The sequence below is a fragment of the Hemiscyllium ocellatum genome, chromosome 13 (genome assembly GCF_020745735.1).
Source record: "Hemiscyllium ocellatum isolate sHemOce1 chromosome 13, sHemOce1.pat.X.cur, whole genome shotgun sequence".
NCBI lineage: Eukaryota > Metazoa > Chordata > Chondrichthyes > Orectolobiformes > Hemiscylliidae > Hemiscyllium > Hemiscyllium ocellatum.
In genome coordinates this window covers 17,896,122-17,909,223 of record NC_083413.1, presented here as the reverse complement: position 1 = coordinate 17,909,223, position 13,102 = coordinate 17,896,122, and the positions used below count along the sequence as shown (strand labels likewise).

Genomic DNA, 13,102 nt, shown 5'->3' with positions numbered 1-13,102 from the left:
TTTAGCAATGCCCAAATCCCATGAATGAAATAATAATAAAAACATGCTGCAGGGGTTTGAAATATCAGTGGGATCTGTTCCTGAAGGGATCTCATCTCGACGTGGATTATAGGATAGAATCATTTTATAACTAGACTATTCAGCCCTTTGGGCCTGTTCCTGCTCTTTGAAAGAGCTACCCATGAGTCCCTCTCCCTCTGCTCTTTCTTCATAGCCCTGCAAATGCTTTATTTTCAATTATTTATTGAATACGCTACTGATATTCAAATTGTTTCCATCACCACTTTCGGGAATTGCATTCCAGAAGACAGTCACTCACTATGAAAGAAATAGTCCCTTCATCTTTGACTTAGTTTATTTTGCCACTGACCATAAACCACGATCTTCTGATCCTTCTGCCATTCTTTCATTTTAAGACAGCATCCAGGGTAGTGAGAGGGAAAGGCCAAAAGTAGACTATCTAATCACTTTCCCCTGTCAAGTCAGTGTTCTGGAGGAAGGGGAAAGAAGGGGCCGTTCCAAAATTATGACCTTAAAAGGTCCTTGCAGAAACCCTGTTGACTGGAAGTTCTGAGTCTTAAAGGAATGTGCCAGGGATCCTGGGAACAGGATTTAGATATAGCCAGAGACGTCTCAGACTTTGGCTGGGAAGAGCATTGTGGGTCCAATCTTATAGCATGGTTAGCTGATACATTTGTTCCAATGAACCAGCCCCACATTCCTCTGACAGAATTGGGGCCATCATTGACTGGGAGACATATTTGCACAGGGTGAGTGGGCCCATCACGGTATTGTTCTCTGTGACTCTGTACAGTGCTGATCTGCATTGCAACTTTTCTCGTAAGAGACCGCTTTATCATGGTAAAATATCCTCAAGAGTGCTCATAGAAACACTGTTGAGGCTGAGCCAATTGAGGAACTGTTTGGTCTTTATTATTAGTGGGCGTGTAGTGTAAATGATACTGGCCTAGTAATCCAGAGGCCCAGGCTAGTTTCTGGGGACTTGGGGACAATTTGACTTTTTTTAAAAAGTTGGAATTTAAGCAGAAATTTAGCCTATTCGCAACTCTGTGCTGATTCTCATAAAAAAAACCCATCTGTTCATTAGTGTATTTTAGGAAAGTTAATCTGTTGTCCTTACCTAGTCTGGTCTACATGTGACTCCAGACTCACTGCCTTCTGAAATGATTCCAGTTAACCAGTCAGCAGTAAATGCTGGCCCAGTCAGCGACCCCCACAACCCGTGAATGAATAATATTTTTTTTAAAAACGACCAAATGCTCAGTCAAGTCACTGGGTGGAGGTGGGATGGTCACAAAGGGACCTGAGAGCCAGGAGGAGGAATTTACAAAGTCAAAGCCAGAAGGCATTTACTTACGGTGATTCTGCTCCAAACACCATCACCACCTTTTCTCCCGCGTGGTTACTCAGCATGGTGAGCCGAAAGAGGTGGTTGACGGAACTCTGCCGGGAATACAACATGCCTGAAGCAGTCTTCATAGGAGACAGGTTCAGTTCCTCAGCCTCACAGGGCTCCACCTGGAGTTGGTCTGTCATGGCATAATCAGTCACACTGTAGCTGTCCTCACTAGAACAACATAAAACACAAAAATAAATCATTGCAGACACAAAACAGCAATGTAACCTCAAATAAGACTTCTCCTCCCTCCTCCTGCACTCTGCCCAAACTCCCACCCAGGGGTCCCGAATCCCAATGCGGTATAAATTTATCTTAACCAGCCATTTCCTGATAGCTCATTTACAGTTTGATTTACAGCAGACTTTTTATTATCCAGCATCAATGGGACCAGGCATGGGCCAATTGATCAAGAGGTCTACATAATCGAGGTAAAAATATAAAATATAACGGAAACATTGTGCAATAGGTATACACATCACTGTTATACTTTACTTACAGCATGAATCACTTGAATAGTAATGCAACTTTGCCTGAAATAAAACTTGCCAGTGGAGAACACTCTCACTCTTACCATCAAGGACAGCGCAGAGGGCGCAATAATGCAGTAAACTTCCGTTACTTCAACTGTATGCTTTGTGCCAATTCATAAGGTGCTAGCTAAAAAAAATTCGCTGTATTTGGGAAGGTTCTCACCCGTGGGCAAGATGCTTAAGCATTCATACCCCATCTCAGGGGTTTTAGACCTGGGCTCCAAGGATGACATAATGAGGGCCAATTTGCCTAGATTAGCTTTGCATGTGGAAGATCAAAAGGTGATTTAACTAAGATGTTTAAAGTAATTAGAGAGATGGAGAGAATCATTTGATGGTGCAGCCCTGAACAAAGCAACAGAATCTTAAATGTCTGAATAACAAGGACAGCTACGTAAGGCTTCTACTCATCAACTACAGCTCCACCTTCAACACCATAACCCCCTTCAGACTAATCTCAAAACTCTGAGACCTAGGTCTTGGCTCTGCTCTCTGTAACTGGATCCTCAGCTTCCTGACCCAGAGACCTCAACCAGTGAAGATAGACAACAACACCTCCTCCACGAGAAGCCTCAACAACAGTGTCCCACAAGGATGTGTACTCAGCCTCTTACTGTACTCCCTATGGACCTTCAACTGCGGAGCCAAATTTTGTACAAATGAAATCTTCAAGTTTGCTGATGATGCCATCATTGTAGGCCAGGTTTAAAAACAACAATGAGTCTAAGTACAGGGAGGAGATAGAATGCCTGGTGTCGTGATGCAATGGTCACAACCTCTTTTTCAATGTCAGCAAAACAAATGATCATTGACTTCAGGAAGAATGGAGGAGAACACGCACATCAGTGGAGCTGTGATGTAGAAGGTCAAGAGTGTTAAATTCCGAGGAGTGATGACAACCAACAATCTGTCCTGGATCATCCACTTTAATGCGATGGTGAAGAAGGCACAATGACACCTCTTCTTGTTCAGGCGGCTTGGGAAATTCAGCATGGCAGGAAGGAAGCATACTGTCCAGGTATATAATGACCTGGTACAGCAACTGCTCTGCCCAGGAGCGTAACAAATTACAGAGAAGGTTGTGTGCACAGCCCAGATCATCACAAACACCTACATTGTTGGTAATACGCTCTTCCAATAACTTCCATCAGGCAGAATATGCAGGAGCATGAACACACGCAACAACAGCTTCTTCACTGCTGATCTGCTGACTGGACTTCTCTAATTTCCAATCTAATGTTGACCTTGCTTTTGTGCATCTCCTATGCCTTGTATGCCTCGTCCTGTCTAAGCACCTTATGACCTGTGCATCCTTGTTTGTTATGATCTGCCTTTACTTCTCACGAAGCAATACTTTTCACTGTACCTAGGAACATTTGACTCCAATAAATCAAATCAAGTTGAAACAAAAGCCAGGTTGTTGCTGTGGGGAAGCACTCCTTCACACAATGGGCATTGGCGAGCTGTTTCCAGAAATTTTCAGAACTGAGGTGGTCGTTTCTTTAGCAGATATGGATATTAAGTTGTAACAGGAAAAAAGTGAGTCGATAGAGTGAAGACGCAGATTAGCTGCGATCAAATGAGTGGGAGTCAAGCTTGAGAAGTTCATGCTGTTTCTGTGATTAAAGGTTACAACCAGAGACACTTGTTTTCTCTCTCTACAGATGCTGCCAGAACTGCTGAGTATTTGTAATACTTCCTGTTTTCTATTTTGCCCTGCAGCAACATCGCTGGATTGAAACATGGGTATGGAGTAGTTTTGCACTTTTCAAAGGGCCACCATGAATCCTGTGATGGCTCAATGTGCTGAGTACTTCCATAAAGGTGGCAAAGTTGAAGGAGACCCTCACTGGCTGAAACAAAGTCAATGTGAAGCCAGAAATGCCAGTATGATCCAAATTGGGTTGAATGCTCTTGTTTAGTACTGTAGTTATTTCACGTTGTTTCATTTTGAGAGTACTGCAGCTATAATCTCAACTCCTTGCCAAATTCTGGGCCCCTTTGACCAATTATGAATGACTTAAAGATATCAGATCATAAACAGACACCCATTGATGTAAAACAGCTTGCACTGGTCGAGGGGGTTGGGCTGGATGGTCTGTGAATGTCTTTGTCTCTGGGAAATCCCTGCAGTTTCTAAGAAGCATGAGAATGAAGGGTGCAAAGGAGAAATTGTTATCTCTGTGGAAATGTTTATCTTTTACTGAGCGTTTGACAAGAGCGATAAACGCTGACAACCTGAGGAGTTGCAAAAGGTTTGCATGTCAGAGGCGGGTGCTGCTGAATGAAGGTTGTACCTTTTTTTTTAAGAGAAGTGTCGTCTTGTTTGCAAAGTGGACTATGGTGGTTCCGAGGGGGGATGAGTCACATGACTGGGCCAATAACTTCTCCTCTAGAGACTTGGTCCAAATTTTGACCAGAATTTGTAAGTTTGAGGGAGCACCCTTCTTTGACAGTTCTGCTCAAACTGAGTTGGATGCAGTTTACAGCAGCAGCAAAATCAACTCCAGTGCACAAAGCCAACAGCTCAAAAGCCAATGAAAATCTTTTTTTTTGCAACATCCAGGCAAGATGAACAGCCAATTGATCAAACATCACCTGAGTCATCCCCAGGCCATTTTATTTGACTCTGCAGCTGTGGCTTCATTATATGTGACTGGTGGACCTTGGAAGGTTTTGCTTTGCATGACTGAGATTAGATTAGATTACTTACAGTGTGGAAACAGGCCCTTTGGCCCAACAAGTCCACACTGACCCGCCGAAGCGCAACCCACCCAGACCCCTACATTTACCCCTTTCCTAACACTACGGGCAATTTAGCATGGCCAATTCACCTGACCCGCACATCTTTGGACAGTGGGAGGAAACCGGAGCACCCAGAGGAAACCCACGCGGACGCGGGGAGAACGTGCAAACTCCACACAGTCAGTCGCCAGTAGAAGAAGATATTACAGTTTTCAGCCAGACTGTGAAGTATTTTCAAGTTGCACTCTGAGGTAATTGAAACCAGTCACTTGAAGTGAATATTGATTCAATCCACACTGCTAAATTTCTGGTCATGAGCTGAAGCTGAAAATTAAAGATTTCTCCAAAATGTTCCCTAAAAATAAGCTCAATCAGCATCTGTGAAGACAGCAACAGAAATGTACATTTACGTAGCACATTCCACTAGCTTCAGTCTCAATTTTGTTTCAGTTATTGTTGAAATGTAAGAAATAATGATGGACAATGTACACAACATGTCAAAGGCAATACAAATGTAATATTATCTGTTCTTAGATTTTTTTGGAGAAAGGATGCAATACTGACTGACGTTTTGATTGCTAATGTGTCTCAGTCTGACCTTTTGGTCTGGATTGACCTTAAACCCATTACCAACCATCTACATTTTAAATCCAGCTGAGACATTGAATCGTACAATCGCATGCTGATCTCTCAATTCCACTAAGTGTTAAAGGTTGAAAAGGAAAGATGTGGCACTTATATCACCATTTCTATATCCTCAGGCTATTCCAAATTACTTGTCAGCAAATTCAGTCCGAAGGATAGTCACTGTGATATGGGAAGAACTTATGTTAACACAATGAGTTTGGCTATGGGGAAAGAGCAAAAAGGGTGCCATAAGTCAGTTGGTGGAGTTTAAATTCAGTTTAATGTAGAATTGAAAGCTAGACTCAGTGATGATGCATTGAAGTTACTATTGTTCCAAAACTCCATCTAGTGGACTAGTGTCCTTTTTTTTATTCATTCACAGATTGTGGGCGTTACTGGCTAGGCCAGTATTTAATACCCATCCCTAATTATCCAAATGGTGGTTAAGAGTCAACCAAATTGAGTCTGGAGTCACATGATTCCATTTCATGTCTGGTTCCATTCCTGATGAAGGACATTATGCCCGAAACGTCAATTCTCCTGCTCCTCGGATGCTGCCTGACCTACTGTGCTTTTCCAACACCACACTCTCAACTCTGATCTCCAGCATCTGCAGTCCTCACTTTCTCCTGGAGTCACATGTAGGCCAGACTAGGTCAGGATGACAGTTTCCCAAAGGTCATTCATGAACAAGATGGATTTTTTCTGACAATCGGCAATGGAATTCAGTAACGCTTAATTCTGAATTTTTTTTTAATTGAATTCAAATTCCACCATCTGCCATGGTAGGATTCACACCCAGGTCTCCAGAACATTACCTGGGTCTCTGGATTAACAGTCCATCGATAACACCACAAGGCCATCGTCTTCCCTTTGGGGAAGAAAATGTGCCACCCTTGACTTGTCTGGTCAATATGTGACTCCAGACCCACAGCAATATGCTTAACTCTCCACTGCTTACTGAAATAGACCAGCTAGGCAATTCATTCAAGGGTTATTTACAAATGGTTATTTAGAGAAGGTCAACAAAGGGTGGCCTTGACAGTGACACTTACATCCCTTGAAAGAACTTTGAAAAAAAAACTAGCTCTACCTAAAGGAGAAACGTAGACAACGCACTGAATGGTTGCCTCCTATATCACCCTTTCATTCTACAAAGTATTTGCATCGGAAATGGGATTAAGAAGACTAAATGCTACGTCGGTCTGGATGCAGTGATGCAAAGATGCAATGTCTTCTGACGAGGTTTGTCCTGAGCAGCTCCATGATTCATGATTCTAGGCTCAACGGGCAGTTGCTTGGTGCTCACTATGCAATCAAATGTCAAACAGTGCCTGGAGCACTATCAGTATGCCCCCGTGTGAAACGTTGCCCTTGACTGAGTGTTGCAGACCGGCACATTCCCAACGTCTAGGAGTATGTACTGAGGGACCCACTAATGCTTGAAGTAGCCACCACAAGGGCACAGTGGGAAAGGTCTCAGTCTAAGGTCTTTCATCTGTAGTGTACTGAGAGGCTGGGAACTCACAGAAGCCCTCAAGCTATTTGCTTGTAATGGAATACATATGGTTAATGTCACATTTAGTTGAATTAAGAAAAGTGATAGTTTTATTGTATTTTCCATAATGCCCAATTTGAAATGTCTTGCAATATATTTATAGATATTTTATGTACATATCTTAGGAATAATTTTGTGTATAGTTTTGTAAAAAACATGCCATTTGAAGGGAATAAAAGGAACAATCAGACAGATAAGCTACCTTCTCAAACCTGGAGTGCATCAAAATTGTAATGACATAATATTTAAAGCCATTTCCCTTCCTTCAGAAAGTTAAAGTCTCCCTCAAGTTAAATTTATCATTTAGAGATATTCCCTTTAACGGTGAATGAAGTAGACAGTTCACATTTGCCATGCAGTGCTCTGAGACAAAACTAGTGATTTTTGTCTGAACACCTCAAGGAAGATGCAAATGTTATTGATGAAATCTCTCCAGAAATTGTACACTTATTCCCCCAGACACCACCCCTCCCTACCCTCACCCCAGTTCGTGGCAATGGTAGTGGACAAATCTGACTTTTAGAATTGAGATAAAAATACAGAAACAATGTTAAACTAATTGTTGACTCATGTTGAATCCAAATCTATACCATGGTCTTTTGGAGTTTACAGCAGAAAGATCCCCAAGCAATTGTTCCACATTTCTTAACAGGTTTTAAAATATCCCACTTTAAAATATACTGGTTGGTTTTGTACAGTTGTATTGAAAATCAGAACAATTGCTTACACCCATAATCCCAAAAATGTTCCATTAAGATGCACATCAAACATACACCTGAATGTCTAATTACTTAGAAATAAGCTGCACTAATGTAGCAACTTTCACATCCTGCAGAGGTTCCAAAGTGCTTTCAGTCAATGAAATACGGTTGCATAGTGTAGGAACTACAGAGGTGGTAATGTTACTGGAGTAGTAATCCAGAATCCTAGGGATATGGGTTCAAACCTTACTGTGAAATTTGAATTTAATAAAAATTGGAATTGAAAAGCTCGCCTAGTGGTGACACATACAGCCACTGCTGTTTGTTGCAATACCCCATCTGAGTTTCTAACCCCCCTTAAAGAAGAAAATCCATCTTTCTTACCTAGTCAAGCCTATATGTGACTCGAGACGCACAGCCACTATGCAATTAGGGCTGGGCAATGAATGCTAAGCTGGTTAGTAATGCCCATACCCCATTAACAATTTAAAACAAAAAGTCAATTTGTACATTGCAAGCTCTCACAAATAGCCATACAGTAATGTCCAGATGATCAAATTGAAGTGACACTGACTGAGGCATAAATCCTAGCCAAGAAACTGGGGAGAACTCCTTTTAGAGTCACAGAGCTGTACAGCACAGAAACAGACCCTTCAATCCAACTCGTCCATACTGACCAGATATTCTAAACTGATCTAAGCCCATATGCCAGCACTTGGCCCATCTCACTCTAAACCCTTCCTATTCATGTACCTGTCCAGGTGTCTCTTAAATGCTTAAATTGTACCAGAATCCATCACCTTCGCTGGCAGCTCATTTCATACACGCACCACCCTCGGTGCGAAAATGTTTCCCCTCAGGTCACTTTTATATTTTTACCCTCTGGCTTCTAATTTTGGACTCCCCTACCCTGGGAAAGAGACCTTGTCTGTTTACCCTATCCATGCTCCTCATGATTTTATAAATGTCTAAAAGGTCACCCCTCAGCCTCTGATGATCCAGGGAATAAGCTCCATCCTATTCAGCCTCTTCCTGTTGCACAAACCTTCCAATCCTCAAGATATTCTTGTAAGTCTTTTCTGGATCCTTTCAAGTTTAACAACATCTTTTCTATAGTAGGGAGACCAGAATTGAACTCAGTATTCTAAAAGTGCTCTCACCAATGTCCCATACAGCCACAACATGACCTCCCAACTCCTGTAGTTAATGCACTGCCTTCAGCAAAATTATGTCATGACATTCTCAAGCAATAGATGGCACCCTCCAACATTGCAGCACTCCCTGACAACTTCGGTGGGGTGTCAATGTGGTGAAATTCTGCATTCTTGCCTATAGATGAAATGCTGTGCAATACTAATGCAATGGACATTATCAGTTTCTCAGTGAAATTCCTTCAACTCCCACCCAACGTTAAATCCATGTGTGTGATATATAAGTCCCTACATCTAGTCCAATAGACCAAGTTTTATGGTACTCTCATTGTTCCAGACACCAGAGCAAAAATTTCCAACATTTTTAGTGGTGCATAAAGTGTAGCCGGAAATTATTAAGTCTCGCAGTGAAATTGTAATGTCAAATTCAAAACAAAAATCTGTATGAACTTTCATCATTCAGGCTTTCTGAGGTTCTCCATTATATGGTGCAGTTTAAGAGTTTAAAATAACATTGCCAACAATGAAATTCCAGTTCTTCTTTACTGCCTCATTAATCTATTTGCTTCGTTGCTTACTCACAATTTTTAAGGCTATTTTAAGCATACCCACCTAGCGTGATGAGGGTGGTCTTCCAGTGGAACCCTCCTTTGACACTTTGTTTTTTGCCAGGTTCGATTGACTCTGTTCTCCTATCCCAATGGGTTGTTTTAGCCTCACATTAAAGGCAAATTCCTTCCCCCCACAATTATCAATCTACAGTGTCAGATAATAGTCTGATATTTAACAGTCAGCCATGATTTAAGTGGTAGCTCTCTTCAACCTGCATCAGCACTATCCCAATCTGAATACAAAGAATACAGTCTGAACGTCAATACAATACTGAAGGAACACTGAAGCATTGCAGGTCTTTCAGATAGAATAATAAACTATTGTTCCTATCTGCCCTCTTACATGGCAATCAGAAGTCCTTTGGCGTTATTTCAAAGATGAATAAAAGGGTTCTCACTGGTGTCCAGGCCAATATTTATCTTTAAATTATCCGTTCAAAGAGAATTATCTGTTCATGTATTGTATTACTACTTGTGGTCTTGCTCTGAAACATATATCACAAATTACAACAATGAGGCGGACTAAAAAATTCAAAAGCTGGTGCTAAAGGCTTTTGTACGTCGAGGTTGTAAAACATGTGACAAAAATGAATCGACTTCATTTCTTTCCATTGTCCACCCCATCATTCTAGGCCTTCGCTAGCCCAGCTGCCCAAGATTTAGCCAATCATCAGTGTTTAACACTGGTTTAGATTGAGTTACACCAATGCTCTCGCTTCCTACCTCCCATTTAGAAACACGAGCACATCCAAAACTTTAATGCCTGAATGGTAACTTAAACCAAAGTACACTCCCTCATGTACAGGCAGTTCTGCTATAATGGGACAGTTCCATTCTCGTGCAATCCCATGTTTTAAGAAAATCGCGTAATAGCAGCACCATTTAAACTAATGGGGCTGGAATCGCATTATAATCAATACATGCTTTAAAAGTTTGCATTTTAGAAACAGTGTCTCAACTTCTTCAATCATGTTATAGCGAATTTGAGTTAATGAAATGTACTGTGTACTTGATAATCCTTGTCCAGTTGAGCCTCACATTTAAAATTCTCATCTGCAAATGTTCCAATTCCTCAACTGCGTCAGCCCTCCCTATCTCAAGACCTGGACAATATTCAGATTCTGATGATCAATGACATGAGCATTCACACAGCACAAGTAACAGCCAATGACCAAAAAAGGTTATAACCATCATCATTAACTATCAATGGCATTACCATCCCTGAATCCCCATTATCAACACCATGGGGATTACCACTGATTATTAATTGAATTGCAGCAGCAATATAAACGCTGTGGCTTTAGGGTGTAGGTTTGCTTGCTGAGCAGTAGGTTTGATATCCAGACGTTTCATTACCTGGCTAGGTAACATCATCAGTGGCGACCTCCAAGTGAAACAAAGCTGTTGTCTTCTGCTTTCTATTTATATGTTAGTCCTGGATGGAGTTCCTGGGGTTTGTGGTGATGTCATTTCCTGTTCGTTTTCTGAGGGGTTGATATATGGTATCTAGATCTATGTGCTTGTTTATGGCATTGTGGTTGGAGCGCTAGGCCTCTAGGAATTCTCTAGCATGTCTTTGCTGAGCCTGTTCCAGGATAGATGTGTTGTCTCAATCGAATTGGTGGTTTCTTTCATTTGTGTGTAGGGCTACGAGGAAGAGAGGATCGGGTCTTTTTGTGGCTAGCTGGTGTTCGTGTATCTTGGTGGCTATAACTGCATGTTAGCAGTTGGAAGTTCTATAGCAAGTAACTCACCTACTATCTCCACAAAGCGTGTCCAGCAATGCAAAGTCAAAACAGTGATTAAATGTTCTACACTTGCCTGGATGGGTGCAGCTCCAGAAATGCTCTAGATGCTTGACACCACCAAGACAAAGCAGCCACTTGATTAGCAACCCATCAAATCCATCAAAACCCCATACATTCAACTTTTACTCCCTGTGCCACGAGGTGGAATTACAGCAGTGTCTATCATTTACAAGAATGACTACAGCAAAGCACCAGGCCTCCTTAGACTGCTCATTCCAAACTCATGACTTCGACCATTTAGAAGAACAAGGGCAGTAGATACAGAGGGGCACCATCACCTGCAAGACTCCTTCAAGCCACTCACCAACATGACTTAGAAATGTAAGTGTCACTTGGTCAAAACCATGGAACTCTCTCCCTACAGCATTTTGGGTTTACCTACACTAAATGGACTGCACCTATTCAAGAAGGCAACTCACCTTTATCTTGTGGGAAATTTGTGATGGGCAATTGAGGGGAATTAGGGTTAGACAATATATGCCAGCAAAGCTGGAGTAGACAATTTAGAATCATAGAATCTCTACAATGCAGAAAAAGACCATTTGGCCCATCAAAGTCTGCATCCCATCAGAAGAGCATCCCAGACCCACTAGCCACAATCGTTTGATTCTAGATTCAATTGATTGGCAAGACGAGCTACCCAAGTAGTGCAGGCCTGGTCTCCCAATTCTATTAGATCTCTGCATTTCGAACTAAAGAGAGGAAGATGTTACATTCATACATCCACAAGAGGAGGCTGTGCTGCAGTCACTAGTGTAATCATCAGAACCTCAGGCTAATGTTGTGGAGACATGCTTCAAACCCCACCGTGGCAGATGGCGACAATTGAAATAATTAAAAACAAGCCTGCTTAATGGTGACCATTGTTTTAAAAGCCCAACTGGTTCATTTTTTTTTCTGGAAGGAAATCTTCCAACCTTACCTGGTCTGGTCCACATGTGTTTGCAGATGTTGTGGTTCTGCTCGCCGAGCTGGAAGTTTTTGCTGCAAACGTTTCGTTCCCTGGCTAGGGAACATCATCAGTGCTGTTGGAGCCTCGTGTGAAGCGCTGCTTTGATGTTTCTTCCGGTATTTATATTGGTTTGTTCTTGCCGCTTCCGGGTGTCAGTTTCAGCTGCAGTGATTTGTAAGTGGGGTCCAGGTCGATGTGTCTGTTGATGGATGTTCTTGCCGTTTCCGGGTGTCAGTTTCAGCTGTAGTGGTTTGTATATGGTGTCCAGGTACCTGGACACCATATACAAACCACTACAGCTGAAACTGACACCCGGAAACGGCAAGAACAAACCAATATAAATACCGGAAGAAACATCAAAGCAGCGCTTCACACGAGGCTCCAACAGCACTGATGATGTTCCCTAGCCAGGGAACGAAACGTTTGCAGCAAAAACTTCCAGCTCGGCGAGCAGAACCACAACAACGGATACCCGAGCTACAAATCTTCAATCAGTGTTTGCAGATCCACAGCAATGTAGTTGACTCTTAATTACCCTCTCAAATGGCTTGGCAAACTGCCCAGATAAACAGGCAATGGGAGAAGGGCAATAAATGTTGGTTCAGCCAAACTCAGTTTTAAAAAAAAAGCAAAAAGCTTTCACATCCTTAGGACATTCCAAATTATTGGATTCCTTTCAAAATGTTGTTCTGCAGGGAAACATGGTCATTTTCATACAGAAAGGTCTCAGGATTAGCCAATGGATCAGTTAACTGTTTATTTGAATAGTTTTATTTGAGGCAGGATTATTGAGACTCTTACATGGCCTAGATTGACTGTCTCATATCACACTTGGGTTCTGTATAGTTGAGAATGGCCTAATTCTGGTGTGGGTTTGCAAAGATGGAAAGTCTTTGCATTAATGCAATGGCAGAGTAAACAATGTGTACACAGCAAGATTTCAGATATGACAACCTGAAAAATTACCAGAGAACACGTCTTCCATGCACTGATCATAGC

The 13,102-nt window shown here is 41.9% G+C and overlaps 1 protein-coding gene across 2 annotated transcripts in view; it reads right to left on the bottom strand.

The window, feature by feature from the left end:
• The window catches only part of LOC132821443 (rho guanine nucleotide exchange factor 26-like), a 207,575-nt gene that overhangs the window by 26,158 nt on the left and 168,315 nt on the right, over positions 1-13,102 (bottom strand). For both annotated transcript variants that reach the window (XM_060834030.1, XM_060834031.1), the window contains exon 12: positions 1,379-1,588. In XM_060834030.1, coding sequence (XP_060690013.1) covers positions 1,379-1,588 — 210 coding nt within the window. The remainder of the gene's footprint in view (positions 1-1,378; positions 1,589-13,102) is intronic.